At 41.4% G+C, this 18,787-nt stretch overlaps 1 protein-coding gene across 2 annotated transcripts in view; it reads right to left on the bottom strand.

The window, feature by feature from the left end:
• Nucleotides 1–4: 4 nt before the first annotated feature.
• The window catches only part of syt12 (synaptotagmin XII), a 37,603-nt gene continuing 18,820 nt past the window's right edge, over nucleotides 5–18,787 (bottom strand). For both annotated transcript variants that reach the window (XM_055934922.1, XM_055934923.1), the window contains exons 4-8: nucleotides 14,488–14,898; nucleotides 4,191–4,406; nucleotides 2,669–2,789; nucleotides 2,136–2,269; nucleotides 5–1,805 (exon numbers count right to left, since the gene is read on the bottom strand). In XM_055934922.1, coding sequence (XP_055790897.1) covers nucleotides 1,632–1,805; nucleotides 2,136–2,269; nucleotides 2,669–2,789; nucleotides 4,191–4,406; nucleotides 14,488–14,898 — 1,056 coding nt within the window. In that variant the 3' untranslated portion in view covers nucleotides 5–1,631. The remainder of the gene's footprint in view (nucleotides 1,806–2,135; nucleotides 2,270–2,668; nucleotides 2,790–4,190; nucleotides 4,407–14,487; nucleotides 14,899–18,787) is intronic.

Below are 18,787 nucleotides of genomic sequence, written 5' to 3'. Positions count from 1 at the left end.
GCCATTTGTTGCATTTCTTATATTTGAAACGATGTTTACACAATACACATATTTGGTGACACAACCATAACTAGTGCTAAACAAGTGCATGCATGGCATCGATCACAAAATGCAAATGCTCACTGTGGGCTAAATGAAAATATTGCTTCAATAATGAATTTGGCACAGTAGGAAATATTGCATCACATTGTTGATTGTGGAATGCAAAGGAGTGGTAGGGAATGGTTGCCCAGATGCAGCATTTAACAAGCTTCTTGTTAGAATTTTTGTTGAGGTTATTTAGTGACAATACTGTATTTTGTGCCATTAAACGCATGGTTAGTTTTGCACTGAATTAATAAAAATCACATTTGCAAGGTAATAAGGGCGATCTGACCTGTTTATACAATGCAAGGGGAGGTCACTTGTTAATTCACATTCTATTGTACAAACATTATTGCCAAATTGTTACAGATAGCAAATAAAGGTCTTCATTGCATCCCCTCACAATGCAACCAAGTGAAATAATCAGTTACATCCAAGTCAACAGTAATGGTTGTCGAGGTCAACATCGATAAAGCCCATTTTAGTATTTTATGCATTCACCTAGATAATATGGTGCTCTTACTCCAAAAGTGAGTCCAGAAGGTTATGTTTAGCAGTTTAAAGCAGATAGAGGATAAAATGGGTAAAACTGACCACTAAATGCATCCACAAACAATTATTACACGTTTATAAGGGCTACATAAGCATGAGATATGGCTTCATTGTGGAATGCATTGGGTGACATACCTTTTAAGACATAGTAAATAGTAAATCGATCTACTGAATTAATATTCACCTGATAATGTGTTTGTGTAACTCTAGTATTGGCTTTTTGATGATTATGAATATGCAATGAAAGTGCACACTAATTATCAACATTATACCATAATAATAGTAACATAATAATATATATTCATATTTGAATGAATAAAACTAAAACGAAGCAGTTATACATTATTTACATTCCTAACACTGTTTTTATCAGAATGACATTGCAACTTGTATTGCATTTATTATGATACAAATCGTACAATGCAACAAGTTATAGTACCTATATACCTGTTAGGTCAGATTTGGGCACCCTGTTACAATTGCTACAAATTACAATTGATATCACCTGGATTTGAGAACCTGGATTTTAAAAAGCACAAGAAGATATGATACATACCAAAAACCATACTAGGAAAAGTTTGTCACTCTCACATTTTACAAATGATCACAAGCAAATCTGATAAAGCTTACCACGCCACCTGTCAATTAGTCTCCCATACCACTAGGTGCAGAGTAAGACTGGTTTCAAAAGACAAATGACTAGTTTCCTGAAAAAGAAGCTATTTTACCCCTTCCTTTTTTATTCTCCCTATCTGGAGGACAGTAAAATAGTACTACAGTAGGCACCATGCAAAGAGGAGTGACCGGCAGGGTCGGGATCAATACCAATCCAATTCGTTCAATTTAGGAAGTGGAAAATCCTCCTTGAAAATAAATGGCACTTTTTCAATTCTCAAACTGAAATTTCAATGTATCCCCTGAATGGAGTGAGTTGAATTGGAATTGAGCCCAACCCTGGTGACCGGAGGTATGGTACAGAGGGAGATGGAGGGGTACTAGGTCCTCCGCAGAGGGTGCCACATGGACACAGGTTTCCTCAGTGTTGCCAACATCTGGTTCCAGTGGGTGATGCCCATGCCACTCGCCTCGGGTCCGATAATCACGTGACCCACGTTCTCGCCCCTGCCGTCGTCGGTGCCCTCCGCCACTGTGATCCTCAGGGAGAGTTCCTGAAGAGGGAGCACAGTGTCAGCACCAGTCCCAACATAGTACAGGGCAATCCTCTTATAGTAATCAAATCAGTACAGGACAATTTGATCACTATAAACGGTTGACCACTATAACTGTATTCACTATAAGATTAGTGCACTTTAGTACTCCAGAGAGGGTCAACAGTGAAGCCTATGTGGTTCACAGTGGTAACGCAGTCTAGCAACAACGGCTCAACCAAAATACCGCCAGAAAGTCAAATGTCATTTGATTAGAGCAAATTTCATTTGACTAAACAATCCTTTCAGCTGTCTATTCCCTACCATGGTACCATCCCTTCCCAGTGTCACCTGTAAGACGACAGCAGGCACAGAGAAGATCATGGCTTCGTTGAAGATGGGGTTGGTGTCGTCTCTTTTCATAGAGGTCTTCTTCTTACTGATCTTCTTGCCATCTTGCAGAAGGTACACTTTGACAAAGGGATCTATTAACAGAGAGATTGTGACAGCTTGGTTCACAAACAATTTCAATTCCAAAAGTGTCATCAGAAATATTAGTCTGTGTGTGTAGACAGTGATACAAGTAAAACAAAAAAGGAGATGTTTTAACCCATGCGACACCATTGTTCTTCATATTTAACTTTTCACGTTAGCATAATGGAGGTAAAGTGATGGTAAATATTTAATTTGATGAAAATCTACCCACTTTTTGAGACATTGTCATAAATTCTAGTGAAAATATTGGCAAATCACTTTGCAAAAAGCAAAATAGAAAGATAAATTGTTGAATGACTGGGTAATATGTAGTATTAATGTGAATAGGTGCTCACACAGGATGCAATATAGAGACAAACATAAGAGTTCAAGCTGTGAAGTAGTGTCACCTGCTGTGGTTTTGTCATTGGTCCACACAAGGTTCTTTGCTTTGGCCACCACCACTGTAAGGCGCTCAGCGGTGGGCAAGTAGCTGAGGGACAGCAGAATCTCCCCAACTGCATCCACGGCCTAAAGACAACACAAGCCAAAAGAGGCCATTGTTGCACACTGCACAGATACGACAGTCACTGATTCTATAAAAACGAAACTGTTTCCATGATTTATCCTCAGAAAGCCACCTATCTCCATGTCTCATGTTCCGCTTCATGCCATCAGCACCCTTAAAACGTATATTTTATATGCTTTATTACCCTTACAAAAATCACATGAAAAAAAACACATGGTTTTCGGACACGTGTGATCAAATCATGTGAACATTTTCAAATGAGAAAAAAATGATTCATGTTAGAAATATTCACGAGTCAGACGTGGTTTTCAAAGTCCTGTGAAGTTTCACATGTACATTTGTCATGTGTTTTTCCTTCGTGAAAAATAATTTCCCCACGTGACATTTTGTTTTCATGTTTACTTTTCATAGGTTTATTTTCACCACTTCCTGCTACATCTGGTCTCCCGTCCAGTGACTGAGTAGGACCAACCCTGCTTAGCTTCAGAGGCAAACCAGCAGTGGGATGCAGGGTGCTATGTTGCTGGAAAGTAGTTGCATTTTCAGCTAAATTAAAGGCCAGGGTAACATAACCAAAGATAGAGAGAATTGCAGGAAAGAGGGGAGGTGTTTTATTTCATTGCATTATCTTATTTTTATTACCGAAAACTATTTTTCTGTATCCATTTACAATTAATTTGCTCTCGCATTTCAAAAGGATTTCCTTGCAATATTTTGTTTTGCTATCAATACTTTTGGGTTTATGTTTTTCTTTCAATATCATTATTTTTGTTTGCAATACTAATAAATTTGTTCTCAACTTCAGAAGTTTTGCTTGATATTAATGGCACAAAAGTAACTCACTGGAGGATTTCAACATATAATAAGACTTTTACTCTATTAAAGGTGTTTAAAGCGGCAATCCTTAACTGTAACATTAGCAAAGTGTCCTCCCCGCCACAGTTTCAGTAAACAGCTGTGGGATGGGGCTGGTGAAATGCAACCACTCAAATCCATACACTATGGATGCAAGGCCTGACCATCCATGATATCAAAATTACAGTTTAAACCATGTTTTTAGGCTATACAGTGACACCATGTTTCCACCTCCCAGTTGGAAAGGTGGTGTTAACATGATAACTCTAAATGTATAACATATATAAATATGGTTTCACGTGAAATTTTAGCTCAATGTGTGAAAACTGCTATTTCACATGTGAAACTGCAAAATGAACACGTGTTTTGTTGTTGTTAAGGGTAGACGGACGAGAGATAATGGGAGAGACAGGAGGAGAAGGTCAAATGGGCAGTGGGCCAGATTCCAACCCACGCCGACACTGAGACATGTGTGCTGTAGGCGGCAGTCCACAGGCCATCAGCACCATAAGGCAATACTACAACCAACCCAAAGGTGCTGATTTTACCTTGTTAACATCTTGCAGGTAGAGCCAGGCATTGAAGGGTCTGATAGAAAGGTCCAGGTCCGACAGCTTGAGCTCTGCTAGGCCGGCGCTGATGTTCCTCTCCTCCGCGTCGATGCCGAATGCAGCGAAGCGCAGGCTGTTCTCCTCCAGACAAGATGGATCCAGGGCTATGGAGAAACGCTCGTCGAACACGACTGTGAAAGCATTCCTCTGGACCTGCATCACAATCCAAACATTTTAGTGAGCTAGTTATAGATCTGGATTATTTCAAACAACACAACAAACATAGGACTAAACAGGTCGGCCGGTTAGTTTATAAACATTATTACTAACAGTGAAATACTTACTTACAGGCCCTTCCCACCAACGCAGAGACAAAAATATTAACACGAGGAATAATTTCAAAATGAGTAAAGATAACTTGCCTATATATACGGGGTACCAGTGCCGAGTCAATGTGCAAGGGTACGAGGTAATTGAGATAGATACAGTATGTACATATAGGTAGGGGTAAAGTGACTAGGGCAAAAGGATAGATAATAGACAGCAGCAGCAGCGTATGTGATGAGTCAAAAGAGTTAGCGCAAAAAGGGTCTATGCAGATAGTCTGGGTAACTATTTGAGTAACTATTTTGTAGTCTTATGGTTTGGCGGTAGAAGCTGTTAAGGGTCCTGTTGGTTCCAGACTTGGTGCATCTTTCAGGTCCTGGATGGCAGGGAACTTGGCCCCGGTGATGTGGACACTGAGGAACTTGAAACATCCGACCTTCTCCACTCAAGCCTCGTCGATGTGGATAGGGGCATGCTCGGCCCTCCGTTTCCTGTAGTCCACGATCAGCTCCTTTGTCTTGCTGACATTGAGGGCGAGGTTGTGTTCCTGGCACCACACTGCCAGGTCACTGACCTCCTCACTATAGGCGGTCTTATCGGTGATCAGGCCTACCACTGTTATGTCATCAGCAAACTTAATGATGGTGTTGGAGTGGGTGAACAGAGAGTGTAGAAGGGAACTAAGCATGCACCCAAGGGGCCCCCGTGCTGAGGGTCAGCATGGCAGATGTGTTGTTACCTACCCTCACCACCCGTCAGGAAGTCCAGGATCCAGTTGCAGAGGGAGGTGTTTAGTCCCAGGGTCCTGACCTTAGTGATGAGCTTGGAAGGCATTATGGTGTTTAATGCAGAGCTGTAGTCAATGAACAGAATTCTCACATAATTGTTCCTCTTGTCCAGGCAATCCAATAGAGATTGCGTCATGTGTGGATCTGTTGGGGCGGTATGCAAATTGGAGTGGGTTCAGGGTTTCTGGAATGATGGTATTCATGTGAGCCATGACCAGCCTTTCAAAGTATTTCATGGCTACAGATGTGAGTGCTACGGGCGGTAGTCATTTAGACAGGTTACCTTAACCTGTTTAAAGGTCTTACTCACATCGGCTACGGCGAGCGAGATCACAGTCGTCCGTAACTGCTGTTGCTCTCATGCATGGTTCAGTGTTGCTTGCCTTGAAGCAAGCATAGAAGGCATTTAGCTCATCTGATAGGCTCGCTTCACTGGGCAGCTCATGGCTGGGTTTCCCTTTGTAATCAGTGAGTTTATAAACCCTGCTACATCCGACGAGAATCAGAGCTATCAAAAGAGCCTGTTTGATGGCTCACCTGAGGACGTAGCGGGATTAAATTTAGTAAATGCATGTGGTCCGTTGTTCATGATTTAAATGACTGGCGATGATAGATACGTTAACAAATGATAAAGATTTTACTAATAGTTATAATGGTTCACATAAGGTTAACTTGAAATCAACTGCTCCTAACAAAGTAATATTCAAGTGCATCGCACAAAATACCAAAAGGAATTTGGTATTCAATATATACATTGTATCATACAGTATATGCCTAGTTAAAGGTAGACTCAGAAACATGACATCTTTGTACACGGCAGGGCAAATTCCTGCTTTCAGAAATCAACAACAAAATGCAAATTAGCCAGGGCTGCTATCATAACACAACATAACCTGCATCTTAACACCATAGTCTTCATGGTAAATTGTCATACAAACTGTGCTGAATTTCTTCATGAAAGCCCATAGTGGATTTATGAAACCTGAATAATATTCCGTAACAGTAACCTTGGACTCTTCCCTATATCAAACACCAGAAACACATTACAACTAGAGGTCGACCGATTAATCGGAATGGCCGATTAATTAGGGCCGATTTCAAGTTTTCATAACAATTGGAAATCGGTATTTTTTTTTTTACACCTTTATTTACCTAGGCAAGTCAGTTAAGAACACATTCTTATTTTCAATGACGGCCTAGGAACAGTGGGTTAACTGCCTTGTTCAGGGGCAGAACGACAGATTTTTACCTTGTCAGCTCAGGGATTCATCTTGCAACCTTACGGTTAACTAGTCCAACGCTCTAACCACCTGCCTCACGAGGAGCCCGCCTGTTACGCGAATACAGTAAGAAGCCAAGGTAAGTTGCTAGCTAGCATTAAACTTATCTTATAAAAAACAATCAATCAATCATAATCACTAGTTATAACTACACATGGTTGATGATATTACTAGTTTATCTAGTGTGTCCTGCGTTGCATATAATCGATGCGGTGTGCATTCGCGAAAAAGGACTGTCGTTGCTCCAACATGTACCTAACCATAAACATCAATGCCTTTCTTAAAATCAATACACAGAAGTATATATTTTTAAACCTGCATATTTAGCTAAAAGAAATCCAGGTTAGCAAGCAATATTAACCAGGTGAAATTGTGTCATTTCTCTTGCGTTTATTGCACGCAGAGTCAGAGTATATGCAACAGTTTGGGCCGCCTGGCTCATTGCAAACTAATTTGCCAGAATTTTACGTAATTATGACATAACATTGAAGGTTGTATAATGTAACAGGAATATTTAGACTTATGGATGACACCCGTTAGATAAAATACGGAACGGGTCCGTATTTCACTGAAAGAATAAACGTTTTGTTTTCGAGATAATAGTTTCCGGATTCGACCATATTAATGACCTAAGGCTCGTATTTCTGTGTGTTATTATGTTATAATTAAGTCTATGATTTGATAGAGCAGTCTGAGCGATGGTAGGCACCAGCAGGCTCGTAAGCATTCATTCAAACAGCACTTTCGTGTGTTTTGCCAGCAGCTCTTCGCAATGCTTCAAGCATTGCGCTGTTTATGACTTCAAGCCTATCAACTCCTGAGATTAGGCTGGTGTAACCGATGTGAAATGGCTAGCTAGTTAGCGGGGTGCGCGCTAATAGCGTTTCAAACGTCACTCGCTCTGAGACTTGGAGTAGTTGTTCCCCTTGCTCTGCATGGGTAACGCTGCTTCGAGGGTGGCTGTTGTCGATGTGTTCCTGGTTCGAGCCCAGGTAGCGGCGAGGAGAGGGATGGAAGCTATACTGTTACACTGGCAATACTAAAGTTCCTATAAGAACATCCAATAGTCAAAGGTATATGAAATACAAATTGTATAGAGAGAAATAGTTCTATAATTCCTATAATACTACAACCTAAAACTTCTTACCTGGGAATATTGAAGACTCATGTTAAAAGGAACCACCAGCTTTCATATGTTCTCATGTTCTGAGCAAGGAACTTAAACGTTAGCTTCTTACATGGCACATATTGCACTTTTACTTTCTTCTCCAACACTTTGTTTTTGCATTATTTAAACCAAATTGAACATGTTTCATTATTTATTTGAGGCTAAATTGTTTTTATTGATGTATTATATTAAGTTAAAATGAGTGTTCATTCAGTATTGTTGTAATTGTCATTATTACAAATACATTTTTAAAAAACGGCCGATTAACCGGTATCGGCTTTTTTTGGTCCTCCAATAATCGGTATCGGTATCGGCGTTGAAAAATCGTAATCGGTCGACCTCTAATTACAACCCTACTTCAAATACCTGCAGAATCTGAAACACCACTTAACTGTAAATAGGCTGGATGTAAATTACATCCAAAACAATGAACACATTCTCCTTGGCCTGTAATGTGTGAATATAATGTTTCCTACATGGAGCATTCCCTGCATCTCTAATATGTGACAGTCTGAACATTTATAATTATGGAGATTACCACCACTAAACAGTGTGACTGAGGGAAAAAGGAACCGTCGGAGATCTAGAGAGAGAAGCCAGGCTTAACAGCTTGCTCCCCTGTGGATTGTGCCGAGCGGAGCAGTAGATCCAGCTGATGTCAGCATTCCCCCCCGGTCTCCCACATTCCTTGAGTCAGCCGCACAGTGGCTATCATTGTGGCCAGTGTGAATGCATTAACACAGTGATTTGCTCTGATCCTGACTATCTTGCAGTGCAGGGGGTGACAAGCCTGGAGACTTTGGCGGTTACTGTACATTGTGGTGCATTGTGGTTGCAATTATCATGTTTGCGGATGTAGCCTCCTGTGTGACAGAAACTCACCCTTTATTCCATCTCAAACCTACTGTAAGAATCCCCAGGAGACTTGGTGCTGAAAATCAAAATGCACTTTCCCATCAGACAAGAATAGGATTAGCCCATCGAGCTGAAGGCTCAAAACTCTAACCCAAGGGACTCATTGCTCTTTCACTCTGACTCCAAACTTGGGTTATCAACACTTCTCAGCTAACAAGAAAAGTTACCAAAACCAGATGAGAACGACTGCCGCCTCCCATTGAAGCCACGAAAGTTGAAAGCCGACTGCGGTACTGCAGGCATTGTTAGTGGAAAACAGGATCCCCCATATCTTCAAAGACAATTTTCGTGTCAATAAAAACATATTGAGGACAATTATGGTACCAACAATTGCTTCTAATGCACCTGATGTATGTCCTTGAAGCGATTATTTTACAATCACACACTGAAGAAGTTCAGGATAATTTAGTTGCTAATGGAAGCCTGCAGTACCCCGGTTGGCCTTCAACTTGAGTTACTCAATGAGAGGGGCAACACTGAGCTAGCCTGCAACATCACTTCCTGGAGTAGCTCAAACTGCACATGTTATGTCTCCATGAGACGGCCATCATAACCGACTTCAGTTGGCTTCAATGTGCTATTGATACTTCACATAGGAACTAATGGTATCAAAAATACGCACAAGGGCATCACGCAACAGACGTCATCACAGCCAGCAACATACCAGTGTAATGTCTACACTCGGTTTGTTGCTTTTATTAAATCGTTTTCATTAAATCAAAGCTTAAGTTTGTATTGCTACGGATTCCGCGACGCGGTCAGCTTTGACAGCTGGGACCGCAAGTTTGTGTCCCCATTTCCTGTTAAGTATTAGTTAGCTGCTAGCTATCATTAAAACGGAGCAGGCTAACACTAGCAGTGCTAGCCCACAGATGTTTTTATCCACGGCTGGGCACAAATGCTTCAGGTGTGAGATGATTTCCACACAATCACAAGATGAAGATAAGGTGCAACTGGGAAATAGATATGAATTTGTCTGCCCTAAATGCACCACCATCAAGCACTTTAGGGAAGAGATCCTAAGGCTGTCAGCTCGGCTGTGAGAAAAGGATAACCTGCTTTCTAAGTACACCGACCTTGCTGTAACCCAAGCAAACCCAAATCTCAGTTTTCAATGCCTCCTATAGCAAAGCTGTTGATTAGTCGGACGGCGTTGATCTCAATCCAATGGACAGATGTTCAGCTCAACTCCGCGGCCCAGTGGAGACTGGACACTCGCAAGGCGTAGGAGATTAGGGCAGTCTGGCCACCCTTCATCTATCCGAGAAGATCTGATCCAGCTATCAAACAGCTTCGCCCCACTTGAGACGAACCTAACAGCCCCGGGAGTCAGCACTGATCCTGGGTGTACACCAACAGCCAGCAGCACCCTCCCCACGGACACCGCAGTTCAGCAGGTCGCTTCCCCATCACGACCACCATCATGGTGGGCAGCTCGATGGTGAAAGAGTTTGGCCTGCCTATGATCTGTGGAGGATCATAGGAGGAGGAGCCCATATCCATGACATCAACTCCCTCCTGCCCACGGTTCCGGACAACTACTCCAATATTGACACCCTTGTCATTCATGTAGGTTTTAACGGCCTTTGTTTGAGGCGATCCGAGGGAGAACTACATGTTTTAAACACCCTCGCTAGCACAGGGAAGATAATAATTATCTCTGTTTCCCTCTTTTTGTGACAACTCTGAGTTGTTGTGGGAGCAACCAGCACTTTTTAAAAGAGACAGTATTCATCCTAACCGAACGGGTTCCAGGATTATTATTTTAGAGACTGACAGACAGGGTCTGGTAGTGCTCCAGTCCTCCCTGTCAGAATAAGCAACAGAGGACTTGTAAAGTATATGAACTCCTGTAGAAATGGCACTATGGTTATTGTGAGTAACCTCATTTATTTCCCTTTAACTCCACCTTCTAGTGACTTTATACAAACTCTCATCTCCTACCATTCTGATAGATTGGAGACTGTCAGAAAACGTGGTTGTAACGTTAATAATTTGGTTGTTATTCCATTGGTTACCTCGAGGCACATGCCCACAGTCATTGAATATGGCATTTTTAAACTTTAGAGCAATCACAAGTTAAACCTTTCCAGTGAATGACCTCAGTACTGAGCTCAAAGTTGATTTGCATGTTTCTCACTGAAACATGGCTGTCGTCAGACTGTAATGCTGCTCTTATTGAAGCCTCCCCGGACTACAGCTTTTCATACTCTATCAGAAAAGGGAAAACGGATGGGGGGACAGCCTCTATTTTTACTAATGCTCTCAGCTGTAAGGACATTTAGTTTGGCGACTTTGGGTCTTTTAAGCATCATGCTATACTGTTTAAATGTCAGCCACCAGTGCTGGCCATAACCGTGTATAGGCCACCAAAGCACTGCCCCATGTTCTTTACTGATTTATCTGAACTATTATCTATTGTCCTTGAGAACTATCATAAAATCATTGTGTTGGGAGATTTCAACATTCATGTTGACAAAGAGACTGACCCCAAGGCCATTGAATTTATGAATCTTTTGAGCTCTATGGACTTTATCCAACATGTTACTGGGCCCACCCATAACCACGGCCATACTCTGGACCTGGTTATTACCAAGGGGCTTTCTACTGGGCCCACCCATAACCACAGCCATACTCTGGACCTGGTTATTACCAAGGGGCTTTCTACTGGGCCCACCCATAACCACGGCCATACTCTGGACCTGGTTATTACCAAGGGGCTTTCTACTGGGCCCACCCATAACCACAGCCATACTCTGGACCTGGTTATTACCAAGGGGCTTTCTACTGGGCTCACCCATAACCACTGCCATACTCTGGACCTGGTTATTACCAAAGGGCTTTCTGCTGGGTCCACCCATAACCACAACCATACTCTGGACCTGGTTATTACCAAGGGGCTTTCTACTGGGCCCACCCATAACCGCGGCCATACTCTGGGCCTGGTTATTACCAAGGGGCTTTTTACTGGGCCCACCCATAACCACAGCCATTCTCTGGACCTGGTTATTACCAAGAGGCTTTCTACTGGGCCCACCCATAACCACAGCCATACTCTGGACCTGGTTATTACCAAGGGGCTTTCTACTGGGCCCAACCATAACCACAGCCATAGTCTGGACCTGGTTATTACCAAGGGGCTTTCTACTGGGCCCACCCATAACCACAGCCATACTCTGGACCTGGTTATTACCAAGGGGCTTTCTACTGGGCCCACCCATAACCACAGCCATACTCTGGACCTGGTTATTACCAAGGGGCTTTCTACTGGGCCCACCCAAAACCACAGCCATACTCTGGACCTGGTTATTACCAAGGGGCTTTCTATTGACATATCCTCTATTGTTGATGTTGCTTTATCTGATCACCACTGTGTATTTTTTACAACCTTGTTGCCCATAGCACCGGGTAGTACTGAACAGATTATTAAGAAACGCTATCTTACCTTTGACATTGCTACATAATTTATTGAATGTATGAACAATACTCCACCACCTTTACTATAGTAAATTAGTAAATTAAGGGCAACCATTGATGCCATAGCTCCAGTAAAGTTGAAAAAGGACACATCCAAACAGAGAGCCCTTCGGATGAGTGAGGAAATGAGTCAATTAAAGAGAAATTACAGAAAGGCAGAGCGGAAGTGGAGACAGTCAAAGTTGAAGGTCCATTATGATATCTGAGAGAGCAACTTGGCTTATAGGACAAGGCAATTAAAAATGCCAGACGGGGTCATTTTTCTAACTTGATCACTATTAATCAGAATAATTTGAGTGCTCTTCTCGATCATTAATGGTCTAATAAATCCTACCCCGCAAACCTATGTGAACTTTCCTCCACGTCTAAATGTGATGAGTTTGCGTCATATTTCAGAGATAAGATAATCAACATTAGGCTGGGTATCAGTCAAGCAAGACCTGGTGATAAGTTTGATGATATGTGCCCTAGCCTGTCATGCAAAGCCACTGTGGATTTATTTTCCCTGGTTGACAGAGACATACTCAGGAAAGTGATATCCCAACTTAAGCCTTCTACCTGCCTTCTTGATCCTATCCCCGCCACCTTCTTCAAAACAGTTTTTAATTGCATATCTGAAGTGCAAGCTATTGTTAAAAACTGCTATGGTGAAACCCCTTCTGAAAAAAAGTCAATTAGATTCTTCAACTCTTAGCAATTTTTGGCCAACATCCAACCTTCCATTCTGAAGCAACATTTTGGAGAAATTGATTTTCAAACAGATAAATTACCTTTTAAGTGCCAACTGTAATTTAAAAAAAAAAATCCAATCTGTTTTCTGTACCCACCACAGCACAGAGACAGCGTTAGTTAAAGTGGGAAATGATTTTAGAGACAACACAGATGCCAAACAGCTCTCTGTCCTTAGATTGAAGTGCTGCATTCGACGCTGTTGTCCATGATGTCCTTCTGGACAGACTGGAGAGGTGGGTTGGCCTCTCCGGTCCAGTTCTGGTTCGATTTTTGGTCCGGTACTGTTCAGTTTCTATATGTTACCCCTTGGCAGCATTATCGGAAAGCACAGCACTACACAACATTACACAACTTTACATTTCTGTGTCACCAAAGGATTTTAGCTCCACGGATTCATTACTAGACTGTATTAGTGGGCAGCAGGTAGCCTATTGGATAAGCCTAGTGGTTATGAGCGTTGGGCCAGTAACCAAAAGGTCACTGGTTCAAATCCCTGATGTGACTAGGTGGGGGAAAAAATCTGTCGATGTGCCCTTGAGCAAGGCACTTAACCCTAATTGCTCCTGTAAATCGCTCTGGATAATAGAGTCTGCTAAATTACTAAAATGTCAAATGTAAATGTATTAGTGATTGAAATACACTTGGATGGTGCTCACAACTTCCTTCAGCTAAATCAAGACAATCTATCCGCACATTTGAATTCAAGGGCAATAAAGATAAAACACCAGGTAAAAAAAAAACCTAGGTGTCATTTTAGATTCTGAACTAAATTTAGAATCACACAATAGGAATGTGACCAAAATAGCTTTTTACCACCAGAGGAACATTGCCACGGTGCGGACCGTTTCTCTCTCAGGCTGATACAGAGAGACTCATCCATGCTTGACTACTGTAATGATCTCCTGTCTGGTCTACCCAAGAAATCCATTGGTCAACTGCAAAACATACAAAATGCTGCAGCACGGGTACTGACCAAGACCAGATGGAGAGCTCACATTACACTGGTTTTAAGGTCTCTGCACTGGCTGCCTGTGAGTTTTAGAATACATTTTAAGATGCTTCTATTGGTTTATAAATCAAACCACGATTGTGCACCCCAATACATGTCAGACATGCTTTTAAGTGATATACCCAGTAGGTCCCCCTTAGGTCCTCTGGCCTTTTAACTATCCCAAAGCCTAGGACCAAGAGGCATGGAGAGGCAGCCTTTAGTTACTATGCCCCTAGCCTCTGGAATAGCCTGCCAGAGAACCCGAAGGGGGCCGAAACTGTGGACATATTTAAAAGAGATCTTAAAACACATCTTTTTAGCTTTGCTTTCCTTAGGGTGCTTTTTATCTTGTGTTTGTTGGTTGGTAAATATTTCATCTTTTAATTACATTAAAACTAGATATGATGTGATCGATGGCTTTGTCCATTCAAAACAGAGAGAATTTTCTGTCTGGTTTCTGAGAACATTTTCTACAAGAATGATTCCAGAACATCATTAGTGTTGCATCTTCAGTGAAATATGATACCACAGAACCATTCTGCAAAGCCCAAATAAAATACGATAATATCATTCTAAAAGACTATTACCACATGCACACACACATGCACACACTCACCCTGGTGACGCCCACGTTGAGTTCGTCAGGAACCAAGGTCACCCGGATAAAGCAGCCGGGGAAGTCCCCTTCCTCCTTCTCCATTAGGTCCTTGCCCTGGTGCAGGGCGATGTGGAGCACCCCCGGCCCAGGCCCTGGTCGGGCCTCGTACTCCAGGGTCACCTCCAGCTGCCCCACTGTGTAGTCGTGGCCAAAATTGTTGCCGATGGAGGAAATAGAGCTGAGAGAGTCGGTGGACATGGAGCGGTTGAAGGGCACCACCCCAGCGGCAGGGTCCATCAGGTCCCGGCTCATCAGCTCCAGGTGGCCCAGATCCCGCAGCCCGTCCGGGGTGTCCACCAGCTGCAGGCTGGGCTTACGACTCAGGTTGGTGGAGGCGGAGGCCCGTCTGTGGTTGTTGGCGACCACTCTCTGAGGATACAAACAACGCAAAATTACACATCAACTCTTGCGTCAAGTTCTAAGAAATTCAGTAATATTTTATTAGGTAACACTTTATATGAAGGGGGTATACATAAAGTTGTTATGAAACCAGTATTATTGCAGTATTATTCATAACAACCTTAGTAACACATTTATCCACAGGAATTTCCAAATTAAAGGCCTATTGTAAAATGGAAATTTAAATGTTTTACTTCTTCTTCTATGGTATATTGGTGATCACACAATTTAATGAGCATCCTGCCACCCACTCTGCGGGATGGAAATAGGATTCCCCAAAAACTAAACTTTTCTGTTAAATAAATAAATAAAACAGATCTGATCCCTACACAGGCTCAAGGGAACCTGAGAGGGTGGGTCTTCCGGTGCTTGCAGGTCTTCAGATGTAAAATCCTTGAGTCCCAAAAACTTTTCTGACGCAGCCATTATAATGTCCAGTTCCTTCGACTTCCTTGAGTCTCGTGCTATACAGTTTATAACTGTGGCAAAGAACGCAACAACATCCATATTTTTAACACACAAGGTTATCTTTTGACTGGCAGCAAACATTTACTACAGGCTGTGGAGCGTCCACAACCATATCGCCACTAGTTTCACTTGTTTTTTCAATTATTTTAATCTCCTCCCCATAGGAGATTCGATTGACCACTCTAACTTTTGCCACCTCAATCTCCTTCACCCTTACAGAGTACTCCAGGAACTCAGGATCATGATCCCCACCACAATTGCAACACCGTCATCCTTATATCCTTATGTCTCAAGACATCAGTCAGGAAGTTAAAGCTTGGTCGCAAATGGGTCTTCCAAATGGACAATGACCCCAAGCATACTTCCAAAGTTGTGGCAAAATGGCTTAAGGACAACAACGTCAAAGCGTTGGAGTGGCCATCACAAAGCCCTGACCTCAATCGTATAGAACATTTGTGGGCAGAACTGAAAAAGCATGTGCGAGCAAGGAGGCCTACAAACCTGACTCAGGTTAGTAGTCCTAACCAACTTGCCAAAAAGATAGTGTGTTAACAAGACATTTGTTGGAGTGGTTGAAAAACGAGTTTTAATGACTCCAACCTAAGTGTATGTAAACTTCCGATTTCAATTGTACAAACATACTTATGCACACTTTTTGTTTTTAGAATATACCTTTATTATTCCTCGCAAACCCTACCACCCTTCCCCCAAATGGAGTAAACTAATAAACAATAACATTTAGGCTTCTACTTTCAGTTTATACATACTATACACATTTTACAGACAGAACTATTGTAAAATAGATTGTATTTTGTTTGTTTATAGTCCTGGCCTTCCTCTCGTTATGATGTCCGTCCAGTTTGATTTAGATTTGAAAACTGTGCTATTTCACAACATTTCTGAACCTATAAACATTTGGCAGGCCCTGTATGTTTTACATTTGTTATCTTGTTGTTATTTGTCCCACCCTTCAGCTCCATTCAACCCCTCCCATCTATCTCTTAACACCATGCATTTTGGATTTCTGTTTGCCATATATTTTTCAAACTGTGCTGTGATGCTTCACAAAAGTACTGAACCTTTCTATTCTCATAGCTTCTACAGATTATAAATTAAATATAATTTTTTTTGCTGAAATAATAATAATATTATTGATCAATTGACTATGACTTTTCAAATCACCCAGTATTGCTATCTGCAGTGTTAGTTCTAGGTAAACGTTGCAAATCTTCAGCCATTCCTGGACCTGTGACCAAAAACGAGCTACATATGGACAGTACCAAAATAAATGATCTAATGACTCTGCCTCCTCGCAGCAAAATCTGCAGAGCTGGGAAGATTGCATCCCCCATATATATTACATTCTATTGGTTGCATGAATTTTTTGAAAAAAATTATGTTTTGAATCCGGCGTCGTTTTGCTTGTCAATTCATTAACCATGTGCCATGGAATCGGTACATCGAAAATCTCTTCCCAACTATTTTGCAATTTATATGGCACAGCTGACAGTTTTTTGGTCCTTAAATGAAACTGGTATATATTTTTATTTATCACAATTTTCTTTAATCATTACATTTTAGATGTACATTTTAGTCATTTAGCAGACGCTCTTATCCAGAGCGACTTACAGTAGAGTGCATACATTTTATTACATACTGAGACAAGGATATCCCTACCGGCCAAACCCTCCCTAACCCGGACGACGCTATGCCAATTGTGCGTCGCCCCACGGACCTCCCGGTTGCGGCCGGCTGCGACAGAGCCTGGGCGCGAACCCAGAGACTCTGGTGGCGCAGCTAGCACTGCGATGCAGTGCCCTAGACCACTGCGCCACCCGGGAGGTATCATGTTTGGTCTTTAATGCAGGGCTTACAGACAAGTTCCTTACTTTTCCCCCTTCCACTTGCCTCTTCAATTTTTGTGGTAATGCTGCAAATGGTTGTAATTTTTGGTAGAGCAGACATTTCCATATGTCTGTGTTAGCTGCATGTGTGACAACTCCACCAGTCCTATTTATGATATAATTTACAAAGATTATACCTTTAAAAAAATATATGTATATATATTATTATTTATTTTTTAATCAATTAGTATATTTGAGTTTATGGGTGTGCCATTTTTACAAATTTACTAGAGAACCATTTCAGATTTAAGTATAACCTTAGTATGACTGATGCCTTTAGTGAGAGGTCTATTGCTTTAATATTTAATAATTTCTGCCCTCCGAATTCATATTTGTTAAATAAATAGACCCTTTTAATTTTGTCTGGCTTGCCGTTCCAAATAAAATGGAATATTTTTTGTTCATATAATTTAAAAAGCAGGTGTAGGCAAAACCATAAGCAAATAGCATAAGCAAACTATGATATGACTAAAGAGTTAATCAGGGTGATTTCTCCACAAATAGACATGTATTTTCCATGGTAGCAAGATCATATCTATTTTTGCTAACTTTCTATTCAAATGTGTTGGAGTGAGATCATTTCTTTCTTTCGGGATATGTATACCGAGTATGTCCACATCCCCGTCCGACCATTTTATTTGTAAACTACACGGTAATGTAAAAATGCCATTTTTTTGTAATGCAATACATTATAATTTGGTTTTAATCCAGTAGAGGTTAGAAAAAGTATCTAGATCCTCTATGATGCTGTGGAGGGATTCTAATTGTGGTACAATGACACATCTGCCAATCTTATCAAATGTATGATTTAGTTCACCTGCTAAATAGTTCCTGTCTGGATTTGATCTACTGTAGGTTGAATTCTATCTAAAAACACCAGATTTGCCCCTGGTGGGATATACAATGAAATCAATGTGTATTTCTCACCATGTAAGGTACAATTCAATATTAGAAAATGGCCGTCTTGGTCCATTTGCTGGGATATAAGGGGAAATGGTGTATTCTTATTTATCAGGATGCCTACACCTCTGCTATTACTACACTAGGTGGAAGCATAGGCCTCTCAAACCCAGCTCCTCTTTACATTTTGTTGGTCTCTACTTGTATACATTACTCATCTCATATGTATATACTGTACTCTATATCATCTACTGCATCTTGCCATCTTTATGTAATACATGTATCACTAGCCACTTTAAACAATGCCACTTTTATATGTTTACATACCCTACATTACTCATCTCATATATACTGTACTCGATACCATCTACTGCATCTTGCCTATGCCGTTCTGTACCATCACTCATTCATATATCTTTATGTACATATTCTTCATCCCTTTACACTTGTGTGTATAAGGTAGTAGTTGTGGAATTGTTAGGTTAGATTACCCGTTGGTTATTACTGCATTGCCGAAACTAGAAGCACAAGCATTTCGCTACACTCGCATTAACATCTGCTAACCATATGTATGTGACAAATAACAT

This window comes from Salvelinus fontinalis, chromosome 9 (assembly GCF_029448725.1).
Source record: "Salvelinus fontinalis isolate EN_2023a chromosome 9, ASM2944872v1, whole genome shotgun sequence".
Classification (NCBI taxonomy): domain Eukaryota; kingdom Metazoa; phylum Chordata; class Actinopteri; order Salmoniformes; family Salmonidae; genus Salvelinus; species Salvelinus fontinalis.
This window is presented reverse-complemented; position numbering and strand designations above follow the sequence as displayed.